The sequence below is a fragment of the Podarcis pityusensis genome (genome assembly GCF_964106645.2).
Source record: "Podarcis pityusensis genome assembly, chromosome: 7".
NCBI classification, from domain to species: domain Eukaryota; kingdom Metazoa; phylum Chordata; class Lepidosauria; order Squamata; family Lacertidae; genus Podarcis; species Podarcis pityusensis.
Genome location: NC_138031.1, coordinates 18,906,255 through 18,929,162, shown reverse-complemented (window position 1 = coordinate 18,929,162; position 22,908 = coordinate 18,906,255). Strand labels below are relative to the sequence as shown.

At 40.3% G+C, this 22,908-nt stretch overlaps 1 protein-coding gene across 5 annotated transcripts in view; it reads right to left on the bottom strand.

Annotated features, from left to right (window-relative positions):
• Positions 1 to 22,908, bottom strand: part of CSMD3 (CUB and Sushi multiple domains 3) — a 578,955-nt gene that overhangs the window by 160,066 nt on the left and 395,981 nt on the right. For all 5 annotated transcript variants that reach the window (XR_013988260.1, XM_081012460.1, XM_081012461.1 and 2 more), the window contains 5 exons: positions 22,045 to 22,201; positions 21,333 to 21,524; positions 18,749 to 18,875; positions 17,410 to 17,612; positions 6,994 to 7,185 (listed from right to left, as the gene is read on the bottom strand). Coding sequence is in view for 4 of the 5 variants with exons in the window: in XM_081012460.1 (XP_080868586.1) it covers positions 6,994 to 7,185; positions 17,410 to 17,612; positions 18,749 to 18,875; positions 21,333 to 21,524; positions 22,045 to 22,201 (871 nt within the window). In the remaining variant the exon portion in view is untranslated. The remainder of the gene's footprint in view (positions 1 to 6,993; positions 7,186 to 17,409; positions 17,613 to 18,748; positions 18,876 to 21,332; positions 21,525 to 22,044; positions 22,202 to 22,908) is intronic.

Below are 22,908 nucleotides of genomic sequence, written 5' to 3'. Positions count from 1 at the left end.
TCAGAAAAGAAAGTTCCCTCTCTGCCCAAGGGGTTCTTTGTTCTCCAAATATCAACTAGATCCAAATTGTCAGTCATCTCAAAGAAGGTTTTCGGTAGCCTACCGTCCTTAATAACTACCTGTCTCTGTGCCTTGTCCATATTTGTGGATACCACTCCATTCATGTCCCCCATCATAATCACATTGTAATCCAAATAGTCCATCAGAGTCTCATGCAACTTTTTAAAAAAATCTGATTTCCTCTCATTTGGTGTGTAAACTCCTACTATCAAGAATTTCTCTCCTTGTAGTTGAATTTCAATTGCCACGAATCTTCCTTGGTCATCTTTAAATCTAAATTTCGGTGATAGACTTTCCTTTGCGTAGATCACTACTCCCCTTTTTTTGACTTTGTCCGATGAAATAAACTCTTGACCCAGTCTTTTATTAATCAATACTTTTCTGTGTAGCCTTACAACATGTGTTTCCTGTAAACAAATCAAATCCAATTGTTCCTTTTTTAATAAATGAAAGACTCTTTTCCTTTTGGGGGGGGAGTTCAAACCATTAGTATTCCAGCTTAAAAGTTGCAAAGCCATGATGTAATTACTCTGCTTTTCCTCCAACTGCACCAAGTGTCTGTTCTTGTTCTGTCAGTGGTGTTATTGTCACTTTCTCTGAGCAGTCCAATCCAAAGGGTAATGTAGCTATATCTAGTATTCCTCTTTTTAATAGTCCTTTGTCCGATGCTTTTTGTTTTGGTCTTCTGTCTGTCGGTTCTCTGTCCAATGCACTTAGCTCTTCTCCAGATTCTTTCTGCAAGTCTTCTCCGTAGTCTTTCAAAAATCTTTCTTTGTCGTCCACTGATCTTATTTTTATCTTTCTTCCTTTAAGGCTAAAGGATAGACCTTGGGGGAATTCCCACCTGAAAATGATTCTGTTGCTTCTCAACAGGGCGACCAAGTCACCGTAGTTGGACCTAAGATCCAAAAGGTATTTCGGAATATCTTTAAAAATCTCCACTCTTGACTGATGTATTTCCAAGGTCTTCTGAAAGTGCAGGCCCAAAATTTTGTCTCTCTCCTCTTTTGTTCGGAGGGTAATCAAGCAGTCTCTCACCCTGCTCTTCTTCCCCCCTCTTCCAAGCCTAAAAGCACTCACTATCTTAAATTCTTCCTTCTCCAAATCTAAATCTCCAAAGTCTGCAAATTCCTGCGTAAGAAAGTCAGTCAGACTGTCCTTCTCTATTTCAGGCACAGCCCTGATCCTCAAGTTCGTTTGTTTCTCCTTCAATTCAATCATAGAAAGCGTCGACCTGTGATCCTCAAGTTGCCTGTGTATGACTGGTATCTTCTCCTCTACCGCAACTGCTTTTTCCTTAGCTTCTTCAGCGATCTGTTGGGTCGAAGTAGATTCCTGTAACAATTTCTCTATTGTTTCTGTATTAGTGTTCACCTTTTGTCCCTGATTGTTAATGCTTATGGTGTTTTGATCAATTTTAGTTGATGCTTCAGCCACTTGTTTACTTAATTTTTCCAGCGATTCATTTATTTTGCCAAGTGCAAGTGCTAAAACATCCTCAGATGCCATAGCTTTTGACTTAGATTGTATAGTTGCAGCCGCTGATGGTGCAGAAGGGCCAGATGCTGATGCTCTTCGCTGCAGCCAGGATTTCCCAGATCTCGTTGTTTTGTCTTGGAACAAATCTACTTTTTCTTTTCCATCTGCCATAACACTTTAGCTGGAACCCAAGGTCAATCTCACGGCTATACTTTGTTTTGAAGTGGAAAATTCCCCTGGCCCAGTTGTAACAATTTCAAAGATTTCCTCTAGGGGGACACTGTAACAGTCAGAACTTGTTGCTTTAAAAAGTAACTATTTTTAAGCCCCCATTTCACCAAATAAGCAACAATTTCAATTTCAGTTACTTCTCAGTCACTTTGAGATCAGGAGGAGACAACCAGAAACAATGTATCTCCTTTGCAGAGCTAGCTGTCAAAAAGTCTCTGTCACAGACAGGGCATTTCACAATACGGCAGTCTTATTGTCCATTGGCAGCCCGTTCCCAGGTTTTAAGCAGTGGATTCTTACTTCCTTCCCTCTCTTTTGCAGGAAAATATAGTTCAAACCTTTCCCCCCTCCTCTCCTGCAACCAAGGGGGAAAATCACTTTTTTTGACGTTTGGATTATAGTCCTCCCCGATCGACTTTCCAGGTCTTTAGCTTACAGCTTCTTTGCTTTAATCTATTTACAAGAAACGGAAGGCGGACTTCCTGTTTATGCCTTCCCGCTTCGGTGCCAAATTAAGTCTTTTTTTTTTCTTCCTTTTTTTCCCTCTCCATTTATCCTACTCACGGGTAGTTGCTTTTTGTAGTTGAATTGTCACAGGAAGAAGGCAGCGCTCTCCGGTAACGGCTGTGCGGCTTCGCTCCACGGAAGAAGCAGTTGACTCACAGCACCGCGCCACTCACCCCGCTTCGCTCCGGAGCCCGTAATTGGGTCCCTTTGCGAATTGGGGGGGCACGAAAGGTGCCCGCCGAGTCCCACGTTCACAGGCTTCACCCGCCTGTGATTTTTGAAGGGTCCCCGCTTCGCCGTAGCGGTACAGACCCGATTCCCGCAGAGCCGATCCCTCCGAGTCAGAGGGAATCCGCCATTACCGATGGCGCCACCCCGGAAGTCTCTTTTTTTTCTCCTTTTTTTTCTTATTATTACTATTGTAACTTCTTTTTTATTTCTGAAACCATATTTTAAAATGTTAAGGATTATATATTTGTTATACAGTGGTACCTTGGGTTACATACGCTTCAGGTTACAGACGCTTTAGGTTACGGATTCTGCAAACCCAGAATAGTACCTCGGGTTAAGAACTTTGCTTCAGGATGAGAACAGAAATCATGCTCCGGCAGCGTGGCAGCAGCGGGAGGCCCCATTAGCTAAAGTGGTGCTTCAGGTTAAGAACAGTTTCAGGTTAAGAATGGACCTCTGGAACGAATTAAGTACTTAACCCGAGGTACCACTGTAATAATCATTTAAAGTGAAAATGGGGTAACCAAAAGACAAACAAGAAATGAAAACAAACAAGCAAAATCTAATAGCAAAAAATATGTCATTCATTTATATATATATATATATATATATATATATATATGGGAGAGATAATGAATATATGGACTAATTGGTGAATTACAATAAATGGGTAAGGTCAGCTAATATTTGGTGACCTGTATAAAAGCTACTGGTTCAGGTTTCATCACTAGCCTTTATATGCTAGGATGCCAGAGAGTAGCAGGAAAGATTTGTGAGTTCCCCTGTAGATGTTAACTAGGCCTGCTCATTGATGGTCCTAATGCTTACTGCTAATTATAGTTATTTCAATAATGTTGTGGCCTTTGTCCCCCAAATCAAATGTCCACCTCTTATTACAATTCTGCAAAAGTATATTAAATACAGGTTTATAAAATAGCCTTAGAGAAAATGCATATCTGACATTAGTTGTGTGACTGTAATTAACACATATAATTACAGCCATGGGTAAACCTGAACAGTTCCACAAAGTAAGTTTAACTCTTTCTGTCCCTAACATGGTTCCAAGAAGAAGTGCTGAAGCTGCTGCTTATATGTCAATGGGCACTAGTTAACACAAGTAATGTCACATGCCTCACCGAAGATTCTTAAGTAAGTTTAGCAGTCATAGAACAAGAAGAGATGTTATACTGTGGATCAGCAATTGGTTAAGCAGCGGGAAGTAGGAATAAATGAATAGTTCTCCCAATGGAGGGATGTAGAAAGAGGAGTCCTCTGAGGATCAGTATTGGGAACTGTGCTTTGTTCATAAACTAGAGTTAGGGGTGAGCAATGAGGTAGCCAAGTTTGCTGACAATACTGTCCAGGCTGAGTTAACGGGCAGCAAAATAGCAAATGAAATTCAATGGAAACAAGTGTGAATTGATACCTGCAGAAAGAAAACAATAATAATAATCCTAATTTCACATATAAAATCATGGGGTCTGAACTCGAGGTGACTAACTAGGAATGAGGCATTGGGGTCATAGTAGAGAGCTTAATAAAGATGTGGACCTAGTGTGTGGCAACCTTGGAGAAGGCACATTCTATGCTAGGGATCATTATGAAATGAATTAAAAAATAAAACTAATGATACCATAGTTCCAGTATACAAATAGATAGTGCAACTATATTTGGAACATTGTATACAGTTCTGATAACGTCACCTGAAAATGGATATTGTAGAGTTGGGAAATGTTCCAGAAAAGGGCAACCAAAATGACAAGGGGATGGAGATGCTCCTCTAAGAAGCAAGTTTACAGTATTTGAGGCTTTTAATTTTACAGAAAATGGGATTAAGAGGAGACACGAGCAAGGTGTATAAAATGACTCATGGTAAGGAGAATTTATTTTATTCCATCTCCCATAGAACTCATGGCCATCCACGAAAACTGAATGTTGCGAGAATCAGGAAGTACTTCTTCACACAGCACATAGCTAAATTATACAAATTGCTGCCACCAGAGGCAATTGCCCCCCAACCTCCAGTCTGGGTGGCCGTGTGTGTGTGGTGTCTTGTTTGTGTACCTGAGAATGAGGAATCTTGTACCTGTGTGAGAGTGGGATCAGTGGGATCGGCGGTGGTGGACACCCCCCCCCCCAAAAAAAGCTCAACAACTTTTTAGTTTGGAGAATATGGCAAGCCTATTTGCACCTACATTGCGCTGATCAATTTGAAAGTATAATATAATAAAGTGGCATGCCTATGCTTCAGCAGCCTTTGATTTTCACAGGTGCATATTTTAAGTTGTACTATTGTAGGTTGAATATGTACTGAATAATTACCACCCACAAAATTCAAAAAATACTTTTATATATTCAAAGGCTGTTTGCTTTTTTTAAAGGATTTGACCAATCCTAAAGCTTCAATATTACCAAATAAATGTTTGGGATGAAGTGGCTAAAATACTGCGGCAACACACTGTTTCATAAAAACATGAATCTAAACAGATGCTGCAAATCCATTGTTCAAACAGATTAAAATGAGATAGCCTGGTGGAAATACATAGAATGGAGTAAAGCACTCATGCATTTTAATTTTAACTGGCAGAACATGATGTGAATTTCTGGGTGTCTTTGATTTAATTATTTTTGTTTAATGTCTTTTTTTACGTAATAAAACCCAAAGAAAAAAAAGCAGAGTTCCTTTAAAGTCTTTGTTGTGTGTTGGTGTTGTTTTTAAACACATCTGGGGGTAATCATATTTTCCAGATCTTCACAGAAAACAAAGCTGTTAGATGTTTGCCCATCCCAGAACAATCTGATCTCCCATATTAAATATTTACAAAAATGTCACAACAAATTTCTCTCACAGAAATTCTAATAAGGCAAAATGATCAATTTTCACTAAAAAACATTTTTTATAAAGATCTGTGTTTCAGCAACTAACAAACCAGCTCCTTTTGCAAATGATTCTCTGTATAATTCCATCAGTGTGAAAACAACAACAACAACAACAACAACAACAACAACAACAACAACAAAGCTCTACAAGAAAGAGACTTTGCAGAAAGATTTTAGTGGGTGAAAAAAATGAACATCTTTAAAATACATTTTTCTCTTGTTAAAAAAAAAAAAATACAAGCTTCCATTGTTTTTAAGATCCAAAGAGACATGGGCATGAAAGCACATGCACCAGAGCTCTCAGGATGTCCCTTCCCAACTAGAAGCTTCCTAAAGCTGTTTTTGTCATGACCCCAGAGTGCAGCAGCAACCAAGATTTGAAGCTGCAGAGTCTCTAGCTAAGGAGTCAGTCCATTTCCAGACCTCTAAGTCTGCTGAGCTGGTGAGAACCTAGATCAGGGGTCAGCAATCTTTTTCAGCTGTGGGCCAGTCCACTGTCCCTCAGACCATGTGGCGGGCTGGACTATATTTTGAAGGGGAAAAAATTAACGAATTCCTATGTCCCACAAATAACCCAGAGATGCACTTTAAATAAAAGCACACATTCTACTCATGTGAAAACACACTGATTCCCGGACCGTCCGCGGGCCGGATTGAGAAGGCGATTGGGCCGGATCCGGCCCCTGGCCTTAAGTTGCCTACCCCTGACCTAGATCCTCACAGGAACCTTCTGTTGAGATTGAGGAACCATATGCCACCTTCAGGCTGTTGCAAGCCTAACAACACAGGAAATATGCCAGGCAGGGTCTCTAGAGGAGCCTGGGAGAGGTAGACTAGGGGCAGAAGTTGAAATAGGTTTAGTTTGCTCTCAACCTTCATGGAGTAAGTTGCCTGCTTGAAACTATATGTGGGCCTGAAACTCCTGACCTGCCTTATTTGTGGGATCTGGAAATAGCCCAGACTTTGTGAACTGCCTGTTAAGACTGTGAAAACATTCTGCCATTCTGTCACAAAAATGGGGATAGTCTCTCTTCCCCTCCGCCCCCTCAAAAAAAGTGTCAAAAGGTGAAAAAAATGTACTTTTTTTATTCCTTCATGAAAAATTATACAGCATCCTTCCATTGTAGAAACATTGCAGATTATTCCAACTGGAGTAATTGCTCCTAACACACTTCCAGTGTAGCCACTCTTCATTGGAATCAATAGCTTATTCCGTGTCTCCCAAAAGACAAAGAGACTCCTTAACTCAGGAGACAAAGAAGAAATTCTTCTTCTGATCAAGACTAGCTACACTGAAAACACATTAGGTGTAATGACTATAATTGGGAGTGCTTTTATGACAAACCTACAATTTTCTTCAGCACCTATTGAGCTTCTCCCCTTTAGTCTCTTTGTGGTGCTGTCCTCTTTCCTTTCCTCGTGCAAGAAATCTACCTTCTTTAAAAGGTAAAACACCGTCCTATTAAGGACTACTGAGCTGCCCTGGTATCTGTGTTTAATTCAACATTAACAATAAGCTATTGACTTTTGGCTTTGTGGCTGTGTAACTATAACATGTTTCCAAAGTCAGAAAAGCAGTTGCGTCTTCCCTTGGTTTCTGCATACCTATACAGACTGGTGGGTTGGGCTGCCAGAAGTACCGATTTTCTACCTGAATGCAGGTTATTCTTTCATCTCCTTGCAACTCATAGCCAGGGTCACACTGAAAAATGACGGTGTCTCCAGGTTCTCTCCCATCCCCATTTCGGGTTCCATTCATGGGGACTCCAGGATCACGGCATGCTGTGGCTACAGAACCTAGGAGGAAGGCAAAAATATCACTTTTTGATTCATAACAAGTTGCACTGTGCAGATGTTTTAAGAAAAGACTATTTAATGGCTCATGCAAGCCAATGAGATGTTTAGGCCTCTTTTCTTCGGGGAAATATATTGTCCACTAAAATGATTATTATATGCAATTATTTTTTTTATTTGCCATCTGTTTTGATTACTGACTTAGTCACATTTCATCAGACTTAATGTAGCATTTCAATGCATAGAATGAAATATGCCAGTAAAAGGGATCTGCTGAACTAGTTACACTAACGTGTGTGTTTTTGTTTTTAAAAAAATATAAAAATCAAAGAAGGAACTGAAATAATTAAATTGATGACATTTTACTTAACCAGGTGTACCAAAAATTGCCACATGGTGGGTGAAGTGGTTTACCTCCCCCCCTTTCATATAGCTTGCAACAAACTCATAGAAAATTCATCATTTTAACAATGCCTGTTTTGAATTAATGTGTTTCATCCAACAAGTTGTCAGTGCAATGACTTCTGCTTGTGCAAAATAACTTTTTTCTCCTCTCCCCATGCCTTTCCCACTCTGCTAATATTTTCTGAGGGTTTCCCAAACCTTCTAGAGCACATTTAGGGAGGGCATAGAGTGTGTGCAGGGACAAGACAGCAGAGGAAGTTCCATTACCAATGTGAAAGTTTTTGTGCTAGTGGGATGAGTTTGTTGGAAATAACCCAATGGGATTAAGAGCCATGCATCCCAGCAGCAAAAGAGACTTAGTAGCATTCAGCAGTAACTTTGACATTTTACTCTGAGCCAAAGCTTATGATTAAAATATTCTGTAAGCATTCAAATACAAAGATTTTTGCTTCCCTTGGGAAAAAAAACTTGACAGATTAAATTGCATTATACATTTTCTTTTCATTGAATCAGCGTGCTTGCACTTTTCACTTAGGACCTGTCAATACTGACCAAAAAAAGGATTTAACCACCAGCCACTTGTTTACTTGTTTGTTTCCCAGGAAAAAGCCAGAGCTGGCAAAAGAAAAGGCAAAACAGTAACTCAAACTGAATATGAGATCACAAAAAAAGAACTCAAACAAAGAATTAACTAAATTAGACTTTGGGCAAGATCACTTGACAGGCAGTTTGGAAAATATTCTTTTCATTGTATTCAGGAGACTAGCATCCTAAACTTAGTTCTTCCAAATACTGGTATTCATGGTCAGGCAAATGCTTGGGTGTTTACCCAGGCATTTGCCTGACCATGAATACCAGTATTTGGTACATTTGCAGTTGTCTGTGGAAACATTCCATATTCTGAACCTACCCTCTGCAAAATGTGCCTACCTTGTGAAAATATCTCCTATGGAGATCAGGCAGACTCCAAATTTGGGATTTTTCAATTGACAGCTGAAAATGTACAGTCATACCTCGGGTTGAATGCGCTTCGGGTTGAGCACGTTCGAGTTGCGCTCCGCGGCAACCTGGAAGTAACGGAGCGTGTTACTTCCAGGTTTCGCCACTTGCTCATGTGCAGACGCTCAAAATGACATCACGTGCATGCGCAGAAGCGGCGAAAAGTGACGCGCGCATGTGCAGACGTGCCATTGCTAGTTACGTTTCCTTCTAAATGCTAACGGGGCTCCGGAACGGATCCCGTTCATATCTAGAGGTACCATTGTACTTGTTTTCCTGGGCATTAATTCCCAGAGTTCCTGATTAATATGATTGGTATATTTATTTTATTGAACTGATTTTATTGTGACATTCTGGTTTTATTTGTTTATAAACTATTTTGCTATTTCTTTGCAAAATAAAGGTGGCGTCTACATTATTTTAAGTAAGAAAAGGTAACATAAGTTTGGTTTCTTCTGTGTCATTGAACAAATGATACAAGAGCAAAATGGCCTATAATCAAGAACACTTTCCATAAACACTTTTACCAAAAATTCTTTTACCAAGACAAAAGCCTTCTTTGTGGACTAGCCAAATATTATAGAGATCATACTGGTGCTAACTGAGCACATGGTGTTTCCAGGAGGACATGAGACTAATGTTAAAAACTAACAGATTATTGACACTACTGTACACAAGACTTAGAACAATTGTCTTCCTTGTTCAGTTGCTCAAAGCTGGTTTTCTACTATATTTAACTACATTCCCCCTTCTTTCAAAATTACTGTTCTCCAACAAAATATTAGATCTTGCTTTAATCTTCCCTTTTCCTCATGTTTCATAGTTTGTGCATTGTATTGTTCTCATTCTCTCATATCTAGCCTTCATGAGTTCCTATTTTGTGTTCACTACCCTAAATTCATACTGGAATGTGGGTTGCATCCCACTGTTTCTATTAGTTTCTATTAGTTATCTAAAACACCTCTTTCATTGCTTTCCATGAAAATTGCTAGAGTATGCACAAATTTCAACAAAGATAAAGTCTCTTATAACCTTGCAATGAGACCTGCAATGCAGTCTTGAAAGAAAGCTGCAAAGCTCAGAATACCATACCATACAGATATGACAGATACCATATAATCCTCTCTTTCAGGCTCAACCCCCAAACATGTGTGGATCTTCGGCCACAGCATAGTGCATTGGGCGGCCATCCATGCCACCACTGGTCCAGGCGGAGAACATCTGGGTCTGCAGCCAAAGATCTCCATTTCCTGGTTCAGACAACGTGGAATGCGGTGGGATGCCCTGCTCCCTCAGTTGCGTCACGAACTTGCGTTCCGCCACTCGCCAAACGCGGTTGTGCTCCACCTCTGCGAAAATGACTTGGTCGTGCGTAAAAGCATAATTCTGATCAAAACAGCGATCACAGACCTGGAAAGCGTACACGCCACTCACCCCAGTATCACGATTTTCTGGTCCGAACTTCTGCCACGCTTGCATTGGCGGGGCAACATCAAATCCACTAGACTTAATTACACTGTGGAAAAAATCAATAGGGCAGTGCACTCTGCAACCACTCGCATGGGAGGTCGGGTCGTGAAACACCCCAACATTAAAGTTTACATGCAGGAGCTATTTCGGCCTGACGGCGTGCACCTATTGGACCTTGGTAACGAGCGTTAGCTGAGCGACATCAGGCATGGCCTGATTGACTGGTTGGAGGATGGCAAAGGGGCTTTTCAGATGTAGGTAGTCTTGGCGTACGCCGAAAGGTCGTCATTACTCTCCCCTGTGGCGGCGGCATAACGGGGGCGGCTATCTCTGCTTGAACACATGTTCTCCAGAGCCGGCCCATCCCCCCCCCCCCCCGCACACACTGGATAACCCTGATGCTCCCTAGGTCCCTGGCTGGGGACTGGGGAGGGAGAACGCCCAATGCCTGAGCCAAGGTCTACCCACATTTGAAATTTAATAAAGTTGTGGCCAATTTAATCCCATAGCACGTTGTCATGAGTCGTTATTCCACATGACGGGGGGACCGCGCGGGATCTGGGGACTCCGCCTGTCCACGCAAAGCTCAGAAAACGCAACCCTTTATAAATGTGCATATGTGTGCCTGATATTGTATTGCATTATAACTTGTTATTGAAATACTTAACCTATCATTCAGCTAACTTTTTTGATGCATACTAGGGTGCCAATAAATTGACACAGAGCTTGTTATCTAAGCATGGTTATCTCAAAGATTATATTTCCTGCTCCCTGGCACTGAAGATCTCTGCTCTCTGAATTATGGAATGATTTCCATGAACAAACATGCTCTATTTTGAAATCTTTAAGATAATATTTTAGTCTCCTGTTAATTGTGTTGCTTCTCAGAGCAACTTGCTCAGTGGAAGCTGTCCTCGCTGTCTTCTGCTTTGTGCTCCTCTACAAGATTAGAAGATAGGAGTCCTATTGTGTCTCATGTCGAGATGAAGTGGCTAAAGTTCAAAGTACAGTATATGTGTGATTTCTCTTCAAGAGGCCAGCCCCGGAATCCTAGTTCTCTGGTTGTATTGCACAGATTATAGTCACAATGGAAACACTTCCCACTCAAAGAAGTTGCCAAAATTAAGACAAATGCAAATAGTAAAGAGCCACTTGTAAATTTTGGAATGTAACCAGACTTTTCTGAATATCAGGCTCAACAACTTTTTGTGCCTGGATTTTTACCTCTTGAAATATAGCAACCCTATAAATGGACCATATCTCTTGGATTAATGTGTGGGTCAGAGGATGCTGGACTAGCTGGCCTTAAGGCCTGATCCATCATGATTCCATTTAGGTTCTTACTGGAGAAATAAGCTTTCAAGGGAAACTTGGTCCCTACAGAATCATCTGGTTTCACCTCGAGTAAAACCACGATTCCTGCCTTCTTATTTGAATACCCATAAGTGCTAACAAGACTAAGAATCAAAACATCAAGATTAAAATGGTGCACATCCAGCAGAATAAAGTAAAGTATTGTGGAAAGTTTAAAAATACACAATTCCTTTAAATTTAAAAGCTAAGCAAACTTGTCCTTTTCTTTTCCTAGTCTGTATCTAGTTTGCACTTCTAGTTTTGATTTGTTTACTTTCAGTCAGAATAACTGCAAAAGGTATTCAAAATGCTTTTCCACAGTGGAATTAATAATTCCCTGCATTTTCTGGGGTTGCCTCACCTAATACATCTTAGAAGCACATTTGCTTTCCTTGTAGCTATTTCACATTCATGATTCATCATCATTCTGTGATGAATAAATCCCCAGGTTCCTCTCTTCTACCATCTTCAAAATGTCTGTTTCAAGCAGACTGGCAGTGTTAGCTTCATATTAGTCTCCAAATGCATTTTTTCCTATACTTTATACTATCTAGTTTCATTCCTTTTCAATTACTGCATTCCGTGAAGTTATATAGTACGGCTGAATCTTTCTATCCTCTCTGTTTCACCAATGCCTCCCAACTTTGTACCATTAGCAATTTTCATGAATTCATTCCTTTATCCATTGCCAAGGTCATTAAATGGAAATATTAAATTAAATGTTTCCCAAGACTAATTTACAATCATTCCACTTGTAAATGTTCTGCAGTTTGCTTCAGCACCATTTCTTGCTCTCAGTGAATTTTTCATTTTATGATCCCCCTCCCCACCCATTTTAATATTTTCTAGCTACTGCGGTTAAAATCCTCAGCATGCTTGAGAGCTTATACTTGTACTGGTCCCAGTACCAATCTGGATGGAACAGCGGCAGGAATATGGGAGACCTGACTGGGTCAACACTGAATCCCTATTAAGCACCCATGCAGTTAGAATGGTTGAGAAGGAATCTAAATCAGCCCTCCATTTCTTCTTACTAGTTTAACTTCTTCCTGAGCTCTGAAAAGAAGCAGCTCCAATTGGGTGGGAAATACTTTTTAAAAGTGATTTCAGGGGCAAAAGGGAGGGGAAAGTAATCTTCTCCCTTATATCCACCCAGACTGCAATTTAACTCTCCCTTCCCTTATATTCTGAATAGCCCAGATTGGGCCACACTATCTCAAATCTCCTTTAATCCTCAAGGAAACTTCATTTTAGATAGGTAGGCCATAATATTTATCCGTCACTCTCCCCTTTCTCACACTCATACTCACAAACACAGATGCACACATCTGCCTCTCTAGTTCATGTAAAGCCACTTGCTTTCCAATTAAGTACAATGATAGAAACCCAGTTCAGTATACCGTATTTTTTGCTCTATAAGACGCACCAGACCACAAGACGCACCTAGTTTTTGCAGGAGGAAAACAAGAAAAAAAATATTCTGAATCTCAGAAGCCAGAAGAGCAAGAGGGATCCCTCTTGCTGTTCTGGCTTCTTGGATAGCTGCACAGCCTGCATTCACTCCATAAGACGCACACACATTTCCCCTTACTTTTTAGGAGGGAAAAAGTGAGTCTCATAGAGCAAAAAATACGGTATATCTATCCATCTCCCTAGTTCACTTTGCACTATTAGCTAATGATGTACATCAGATCTGGATAAATCCTGAGCCAAAATGGGAGTGCCTCAGAGGGATTTGAGGCTTGTCAGAGGTCAAGCAAGACCTGCAAGGAGCAGCACAAGTCAAACTGGGGAGGGGGGAATCTGTATGCAAGCATCTGTTAAAAGCCAAAGTAATGAATCTAATAAAGCCAAGTGAGCAGAACCTCAGTCTTCAGAAGCAACATGTCACTGAACTCAAGCTGCTGCAAAAGTAACTTGGGTACTGCCCTGCTCATGGGTTTTCTGGAGGGATTTGCTTGGCCATTCTGCAAAACTGACTAGAAGAACATTCTCTCTGATTACCTGGGGTTTTTCTTAAGTTAAAGGCTCAATCAGAAAAGTTGTAAGGGATATAAAGACCATGGAGACTCTTGACTTGCTAAATGAAGTTCAAGTATTGACACATCTGCATAAGGTGTCTTTAATTGCCCAATGTGACCTGGGGTTTCGGCTAACCTATCAGGGAAAGGGACCCTTTGTTTACCTAGAAAGCCTGAAACCACTCAACAATTGGTACCATGAATCCTGGTGAAAAACTGCTGTACAGCTAGGATCGCATGTGTAGATATATATACCAGCAAAGGGAAACTAGGATACATGCAGTAATCCAAATCTTCAAAGAATTTTGACTGTCAACAATTCAAAGCCATTGAATCTTACCAATGATTACTACGGTGACATTCTGACTATCTTGCATGCCATTTAGATCAGATGTCAACTTTAAAAGAATTTAATGAAAGAGAGAAGATTAACGAAAGAGAAAGGATTAATGAGAAAGATAAAGAGAATCTCTCAGAAATTGAGTGTACGAGTATTTCCACCCTTTGATATTGTGATTCTCCATTTGGGTCAGATAAAAAGCATTTTTTTGTGGTTTAATAAAATATAGTTTTGCGTCATCAAAAAGAAGTGTGAGGATCTAGAATGATTTCAATTTGATGGTATGAAAAGCCCAACTAATATATCAGACTGACTAATTTTATCTTGAAAGTGGAAAAAATAATAATCTCAGAGATGTGGTATATATTTTTATATTTCTTTAATAAGACCACTAGCAAATTTATCTGACTCCGAGAACAGCTAGTTCATACACTCAGCATTAGGATTTGGCTTTTAAAGCCACCACTCAGAAAATTGTCAAGGGAACAAAGACATTGTCAGCGCTGACCTTATATAGACCAATTGTTACATTCATTTTGATGTGAAACACTCACTATAAAGCAAAAGGACATTGCTTGGTTTCGTCTGAAAAACTGGCACTGCCTGAATGCTCCGGTACTGTAGTAGCACAAATGGAACTTTTTACAGTAGGCATGGGGAACCTTCTTTTTAATCAATGGCCACTTCTCCTTCAAAGTAGTCTGTCGAGGTCCACATTCCAGCAGTGAATGGGGCTGATGTCAAAGGTGGATAGGGCATCACCTTATTCTCTTATCCTTTCTTTATATATCTCTGCATTAACCTTCTCCCTTTCGATATTTCTGCCACCCCCTTGTCTCTCATTTTACCCACCTTGCCACCCACCTGAAATTAAGACAAATTTGGCATTTAATTAGGACATGGGATGCACATGTGATTCTTGGGCCATCAATATGGAGTAGTCTGTCCAGTTCCAGGTGTCACAATTTAAAAAGGATATTGGCAAGCTGGAACATGTGCAGAGGGCAATGAAAATGGGCAAGCCTTCTGAGGAATGGCTGAGGGAGTTTGTTTAGCCTGAATAAGAGGAGATATAATAACCCTCTTCAAATATCTAAAGAATTGTCACATGGAAGATGGAGCAAGCTTGGTTTCTCCTGCTCAGAGGGTAAGGCTTGAATAATGGCTTCAAGTTACAAGAAGCTGTTGTTGTTTAGTCGTTTAGTCGTGTCCAACTCTTCGTGACCACATGGACCAGAGCACGCCAGGCACTCCTGTCCTCCTCTGCCTCCCACAGTTTGGTCAGACTCATGTTGGTAGCTTCGAGAACACTGTCCAACCATCTCATCCTGTCTCATCCCCTTCTCCTTGTGCCCTCCATCTTTCCCAGCATCAGGGTCTTTTCCAGAGAGTCTTCTCTTCTCATGAGGTGGCCAAAGTATTGGAGCCTCAGCTTCAGGATCTGTCCTTCCAGTGAGCACTCGGGGCTGATTTCCTTCAGAATGGATAGGTTTGATCTTCTTGCAGTCCATGGGACTCTCAAGAGTCTCCTCCAGCACCATAATTCAAAAACATCAATTCTTCGGCGATTAGCCTTCTTTATGGTTACAAGAAAGGACACTTCAAATAAACACCAGGGAGGACTTTCTGATGGTAAGAGCTGTTAGAAAGTGGAATGGACTCTCTTAGAAGGTGGTGGACTCTCCTTCATTGGATGTTTTAAGCAGAAGTAGGATGGCCACCTGTCATGGATGCTTTAGTTGAGATTCCTGAATTGCAAGGGGTTGGACTAGATGATCTTCAGGGTCCTTTCCAACGCTACAATTGTATGATCCTGTAACTGCCTTCCTCTGTTTTATAGCAACATATATAAACAAAAACCAAAAACATTTCTCAAACAACAAACATTTTGGAGAAGGGAACTGGTCACTAGGAGTGACAAGGTTATTACAACCAGGGCACTGCATTTTATACAGTAATCAGAGCAGCAAGTCAACCAACTACGCTGAGGAACAATTGTTCATTTAAAAAGAAGAAGAAAGAAGGCAAAATTCTAATTTGAGAACAACAGTCTACATTAGTCTCACTCCTGCCATATACATTTATGAGGGAAATTGTGTGGGGAAGGAACAATACAATATTGTCTGTCTGGCAAAAGGTCATTTGTTTTGCATCTGAGAACATGGATATGACTTTTTTTAAAGGGCATGTTTTGTTCCTCTCCTCATTTAGAATTAAAACACTGAACAGAGAGTGCTCACAATTGTTGTGCGTCCTTGCCCTAGAGGAACCCAAACCTATTGGGTGTTGTCCCCCATCCCCCAACACACTAGAGACATCAAGATCTTCTTGGGCTCTCAGTAGCCCTTTTCTTCATGTGAAGCAGACATTTGAAAATAAATGACTGCATTTCATATTTAAGAGATAAGGCAGCTTGCAATTTAAAAATTGACATTCATAGCAAGAGCGTTGCAAATATACAGATATCTCCACATCAGTAAAAACTATTAGGAATCTGCACAGCTACCAGTCACAGATTAAAGATAACAGTACTCAAGATCTGTGGCAGCTAAAGCAGCCAAGAAAACCCACTATAAAATTATGTTGAGCTTTTACTGCTGTAGCCGTAGAGATCTCTAATTTATTTAAAATCACAAATCGGATTCTATGACATATTGTATTTCAGGAAGTAGTGTACTCCCTGTGACATTCTGTGTGCGCACAAAGGATTTTCAGAGCAATCCTTTCCCTTGGGGGAAAAACCAGCAAAGATTTTAAAAGCACTATTAAAACGCATGGAGAAATAATAAATTTGTCAACTAGTACTTAAAAGACAACAGAAAGAACACCAAGTAAGCTTTCCTGGAGAGCAAATTCCTCAAGCAGGTAGCACAACTGAAAAAGTCCTCTCTCAAGTAGTTACCTGCCTCACCTTCGGTCTGTGTTTCTCAAACTTGCGTCCCGAGCTGTTGTTGGACTACAACTCCCATCATCCCTGACTACTAGTCCTGCTAGCTAAGGATGATGTGAGTTGTAGTCCAACAGCAGCTGGGTACCCAAGTTTGAGGGGAAACTGCCTTAGTTAGTAGGTGTACCTGCAAGACGGCCTTCAAAGCAGATCTCAATATATGGTAATGTTGCTGTGAAATAACCTTAAATCCCAGATAAAGCTTCAGTCACTTATTTAAATACACATTATATGACAATTATATTTAAATACATATTAATGTCCAAGAGACTATGCAGCAGAACCTTTCAATCTAATCACAAAGGCTTATGTAGGACAAAACAAGAATTTGTACAGACATTGAACTCAAGGCCTTATAGAATTGAGACATGTCCAGGTATCACTTAACATTGTTAAGCAATAATCAAAAATCTAGAAATATATATATAAATAAAAAGAGAGGACAAACATTGACATGGGAGAGCATTGTTCTTTAGCTGTCCACCTCATCTTCTATTTTCAAAAAAATATAAATGATTATGCATTTGTTCATAAATATGATTGCGTCTGTCACATTCCAAAAAAATGAAAGACAACATCTACTAACCTGTGGATTATTCTATATCAGCTTCTACCATCGACTTCAAAATAGGAAGAAACAAAATCTAGTCAAATGAGAACCGTTCTATAGTAATATGCATATATGAACTTACTTGAAAACTGAATGGCAAATCCAGATTTGCTGATATAGAAGTCTGTGTCAAACTGGATTGTAACTATGTTGAGAGTGCTGTGGATGCCTTCTGGAATCAGAGAGCCACTAATTTCTTTTAACAGCATATCGTTTTCAGGTGGACCATCCCAGACACGTAGAATATCATGTGATGCTTCAGTATCAAATGCTAGAAACTGGAGGCTGTTAACAACAATCCACATAACTTATAATGGCAAGGAAATTGTTGCAACAAATGGTGCACTTCTCTACATGCCTACTTAAAATTTCCCAATGAGCTGAATAGGGCTCTCTCCCAGGTGAGCAGCTATAGGACTGCAGCCAAATGTATGTTCCCAAAACTTAAAGCCTAGGCAGTGTAAACTTTGACTGCAAATAAACCATTGATGTCAAGGTCTAATTGTGTACATGCATTAAATAAATATATTAAGTGCATTTAGACCTTGACTTCAGTTCTTTGTTTTTATCATGGTGGTTATTCTTGGACAATGTGATAAATTGTTGGGATCTGCATGAGACATTACTACGCAATGGAAGGACAGCGGTCCAGACACACTGTCACATCAGATGTCAAATGAAAGTGAGCTCTGACCCCCTCCCAGCAATATCCCACAGCAGCACCTTTTCCCACGATTCCCAAGGAGAGTTGACACTGTTGCTGGAGCAGAGAGACATTCTACTTCCAGGGTGTGAAGATCTACTTCCCACCTGGACAGAGCTCAATAAAACCTCTAAGACATCCCAGTTAACTCTTCTGTACCTCTTTAACATCAGGTTATTAGAAGGTGACTGCCTGCAAACAATTTTTTTCTTTTTGGAATAGCTCTTTGGACTCGTTAATTATAATGTGAAGTGTGCTTTGTTCTGCTTTGTTTAAAAATAGATCTACAATTACAAAGGTGTGTTGTTGTTGTATTTAAAAAAATGTTCTCTTTTAGCTTCCAAACTGCTTTAGCTTGGAAGTGCCTTGGAGACAGAATTATTAACACATAGAAAAATCGATGCAGGCTGCTCTGTTTACATGGGATAGTGTGGAATCTAAGTTAAACTGATTAATGAATACTACTGAATTCTCTTTGCCCAGGACAAAGGCCCACTTGTCCAATGTACATCTAGGTCATCTTTATATGTTTGCTTCTTTCTGTAAGTGCATATAGCTGCTCTCAGAACTCAGGCTGTTACTTAAATACTGAGCAAAACTGAAAGTTAAAAAAGAAAAGAAAAGAAAAAAGCCCTTGGAATGCCAATGAAACTTTTACAGGCCATGTTTCTTATTTTGAAACTTTGGTTCTCCACAAAATAAGATCACATTGAAGTACCTGACAATGTTTCCTGGATCAACTTCAATCATCCACATACACCGCAGATTATTGTCATAAGGAAAAGGATAGCCTGGAGATAAGATTCTTCCTGAGGATTCTCCTTTAAAACGACCTCCACACTCAGCTAGTAAAAACAAATTAGAAAATTATTTCTGATAAAGTTTCTATTAATATTTCTGTTCTACCTTTCGTTTATGACAAATTATTTCTCATCTCACGTTCATTTATTTCACAGTTCATGACCAATTATGTTATGTTAGAGAGCTGGATACTAGTCAAAAATACTCTTGTCCTAATGTTATGAGATCAAATGTGAGGTCAAATTCCTAATGGTATGATTTTTATTATTTAAAAAAATGATTATTATAATTCAACCATTATCTGCATAGAATCAGATACTTTCTCTTTGGCATTAGAAGGAAGAGAAAGGTTGTCTATCAGCCAAAATGTCTGTATAAGTGATGAGCCAAACATTCATTCCCATTAGTGTGGAAACATTTCCACTGTGTGAAAACGGAGAAGGGATTTCTGCTGTTTTCTTTGAGGGGATACAAAATTTCAGTCAAATTTCTTGAGGTTTAAGGGTTGGTTTGCCATACTCATGAACAAGTTGGTAGAGGGGCATCTCCCCTCGCCCTCATTTCTAAACCTTTAAAAAGTTTGTCATTTCTGTCCATTTTGCATTATCCTTATCATAAACTGTGACCTGTCTTCCTTTCGCCCAGATCACCAGGTAAATCATGCTAATTGTGTCATCTTAGATCCCCTGCCAGAGGAAGAGTAAAAACAGAGTAGGAATTCTATCTTTTAGTTTGCAACTTTAATCTGTGGCACAATTTAGGGAGGCGGAAACTGCTACTGGGAATGAAACTGTCACCAAAGAGATGAAGGATCTTAGTGACAGGCGCAATTTCCATTCCATTCGGTGGTGAGGAGGTAATAGGTAAACTTTCCCTCTCACAGGATGCAGTTCTAGAAACAAACCTCCCTCTTCATGCCTGTAATAAAAATAGCTACTGCCCAGAAGCTACACCAACCAAACTGGCTGAGTATGGTGTTGGAGAACCCCAGGACAACCATTCTGGAGAATTTAGCATCTACATCATAGTGGTCTACCTTGGGACTTCATGGCTTCCATGACAATTATGGGGCTCTCTTTATTTATTATTGACAGAGCAAAGTATTCCTCAATTTGGTCTTTGCCCCAGGGCTTAGGAAGAATAATTTGGAAATAGGGAGAGGTTGACATAACTCCTTTGTTGTGGTCAGAGCACTTCCTTGTAAGGCTTGGTTTCATGTTGTCCCTGAAGGACAGTCCTCTCCAGATATGTAATCCAGTGATTTGGTTACTAACTTATAAAGCCCTGAACAATTTAGGAACAGGTCACATGAAATAACACCTTTTCTCGTACAGACCTGCCTGCCCACTATGATTTTTAGAGGATACGCTATAAGTTATGTTGTGGTCTGCAGAGATCAGCTCATGACAAGACCTTCTCCACAACAGTATCTGGCCTCTCTGTAAGGCACAGAGTCACCTACTGTGGTGAGCTTCCAGCCAATATTTACCCAAGTGTGTCCTGGCCTCTGATACCAGTTGAATGATTTCTACTATGGTAATTGTGAGATGCTGCTGCTGTTGTTGGGGTATTTTTTGAACTATTTTTGAGTTGCCGTTTTGTACTGAATATTTTTATTGTACATCACCTTGGAGTTATTTTAAGAAGAGGAGATATAAAAATATTTTAAATAAAAAATGAAACTAAAATAACAGCTATGTCAGCAACCTATACAACAAAGGAAGTGGTGCAGAGAGGTGTTTTTTCTCTGACTCAGGCACCTTAGAGCAGTGCTGACCCAGGATGTTCTGGCACTTGAGGCAACTCTCCCCCCCTGCTGCCACTCCTCCACAGATCTGGGCCTCTACCCCCAAGCCCCTTCTGCTGCCACTGTGCCCACACTCACACTGCTGCATCCCACAGGCATGGCAGGGCCAGAGCCATGAGAGCAACCCAAGTGTAACAGGGCAGGGAGAGGATGGTGATGGAGGTGATCCCACAGTGGCCTGGGCACAGCAAAGGAGTGGGCCATCCCTGCCTCATGAAACCCCAGTATCCATCTTTTTTACAGGTTGCATGTATGTGTGTGTGCATTAAGAGCAGATTAAGAAGCTGGCCCTATACGCCATCATGATAGTTATAATTTGTAAGCTGCAGGACATCCGATTTTATAATAGAAAGGGTATCAATGCCCTGCCGACTCTCTAGTGTGCACCGACGTACACAAACACATTCGTATTGTGCCAACTCTTTTCCTAAGTACGGGAAGCACCAATTGAAAAAGGTGGCTTGACAAACCTCTCCGTGCTAAAGCAAGAGGTCAAAGCTGATGCTAAATCAGCACATCCAGGATGACCTGTGCTCAGTACCTGTATTCTGTTTCTGCTGCACAGGTATAGTAACAGAGTAGTTAGACTGAGGCTGTGTAATCCAGGATCAAATCTCTGCTCAGCCACAAAGCTTGCTTGGTGACACTGGACCGGGATAAAGGCAAATGTTAAAGCTAAAGAGAAATCTACTACCAATACAAGATGGCAGAGGATAGTCCCATGCCCTTCTTTCTCCAGTCATGCACTTAAGAAGGCTGCTTCCATGAAGTGTGTAGCCAGGATTGCATCCATAAATGATGGTGCTGCCGGCAAAGTGGCCTTGATCACTTATCTTGTACCCAAATTGTGGCACACCTGGATCCTCACAATGAGAAAGTTCAAAACCTGTGAAAGAGGAGAAAATGGTAGTGTCACCAAACTAGGAAGTTTGCTGGAACATGATTCATCATTCATTTTAGAGGCGTGGGTGGGTGTGTATTTAAACCTAAATTATTTAATTTCTGTGCCATGAACATGCCAACAAAAAGAACATTCAAAACTGAAGTACAAATTGTTCTGCATTCAGTCTGATCTGTTTGTGGGGGCATTAGGCAATGTTGTCTCCTGAAAATGTCTCACACTTCCCGTGCATCTTCCCATCACTTTCCTTATTGTCCCCCTACCCCCCCCCAAAAAAAATCTGTGTTACAGATAAATTGGGTTTGCTGCACATGCGCTCCAAATCAACCATCACTGTGCAATTTGTATTTGATAGTATGTGACTGAATCCCACCCTAAAACAACAATGTAGAAGTGTCTGTTATCCATTCAAAATGAGCTTGCATGCCCCATTCTCAGGATGAGGAACAGAGTAGTCATGGCTTTTCCATACCCTATCCCTTGTTCTACTTTCTGAAATACTTACTGGTATAAACAAGCTGAAAACCTTCATCTGTTCCCTCAGAATCTGAATTAAACTCAAGCCAAAGGTGATTTGAAGTACTGCTCAGTGTCAGTCCTCGCAGGGAAGCACCAGTGAATGCACCTAGCAAGTGTGCTGAATTATCCCTCCCATCATATATCTGTAAAACAAATTAGCCTTGCATAATTTAAATAGGCATAACGGAGAAACAGCAAAGTAAGTCCCATATTTCAATGAGGAAACAGATCGAGGCTGTTGCATTTCCTTATTACATGTTGGGCACAAGATATTTTCTAAACATTGTCTTCTTTTTAAGCTAAGTCAATTCAAAGAAAAAGAAAAAGCCAAAACCTGCACAGGGAGTAGCCAGGAACAGGGTTTCCATTTCAGCACAGAGTTTGCTTGTTTGTTTAATTCCTGCACTTGCTTTGACACTGCCAATATTTTAATGTTAGCATCCATACACAGTAAGTGATAATTTGGTATACTCATTCCACATCGTGCAAAAAAGTAATAAAAAATACATAATGCAATCTCTTTCCACTTGTGATATGAAAGCAGCCACTGAAGAATTTGACTAAATAAGGAGTTTTACAGATTGATATTGAAAGCAAACAAAAAAGATCACACTGGAACAAACAGACTAAGTGTGGCTGAAAGGTGGAAGGGCAACGTACATAATCTATATATAAATTGGAAGCCAAAAACATTCATTCATTCATTTAACTTCCTATCCTGAGCAGGTTTTCTCCACCTGCAGATACGCTTGAAACGGCACTTTGATGACGAAAACATTTCAAGACGCAATCTGTATTTAATAGCATTCAGCCAGTTTCAAATGCAGGTTTCATAACAGAAGTTGACATG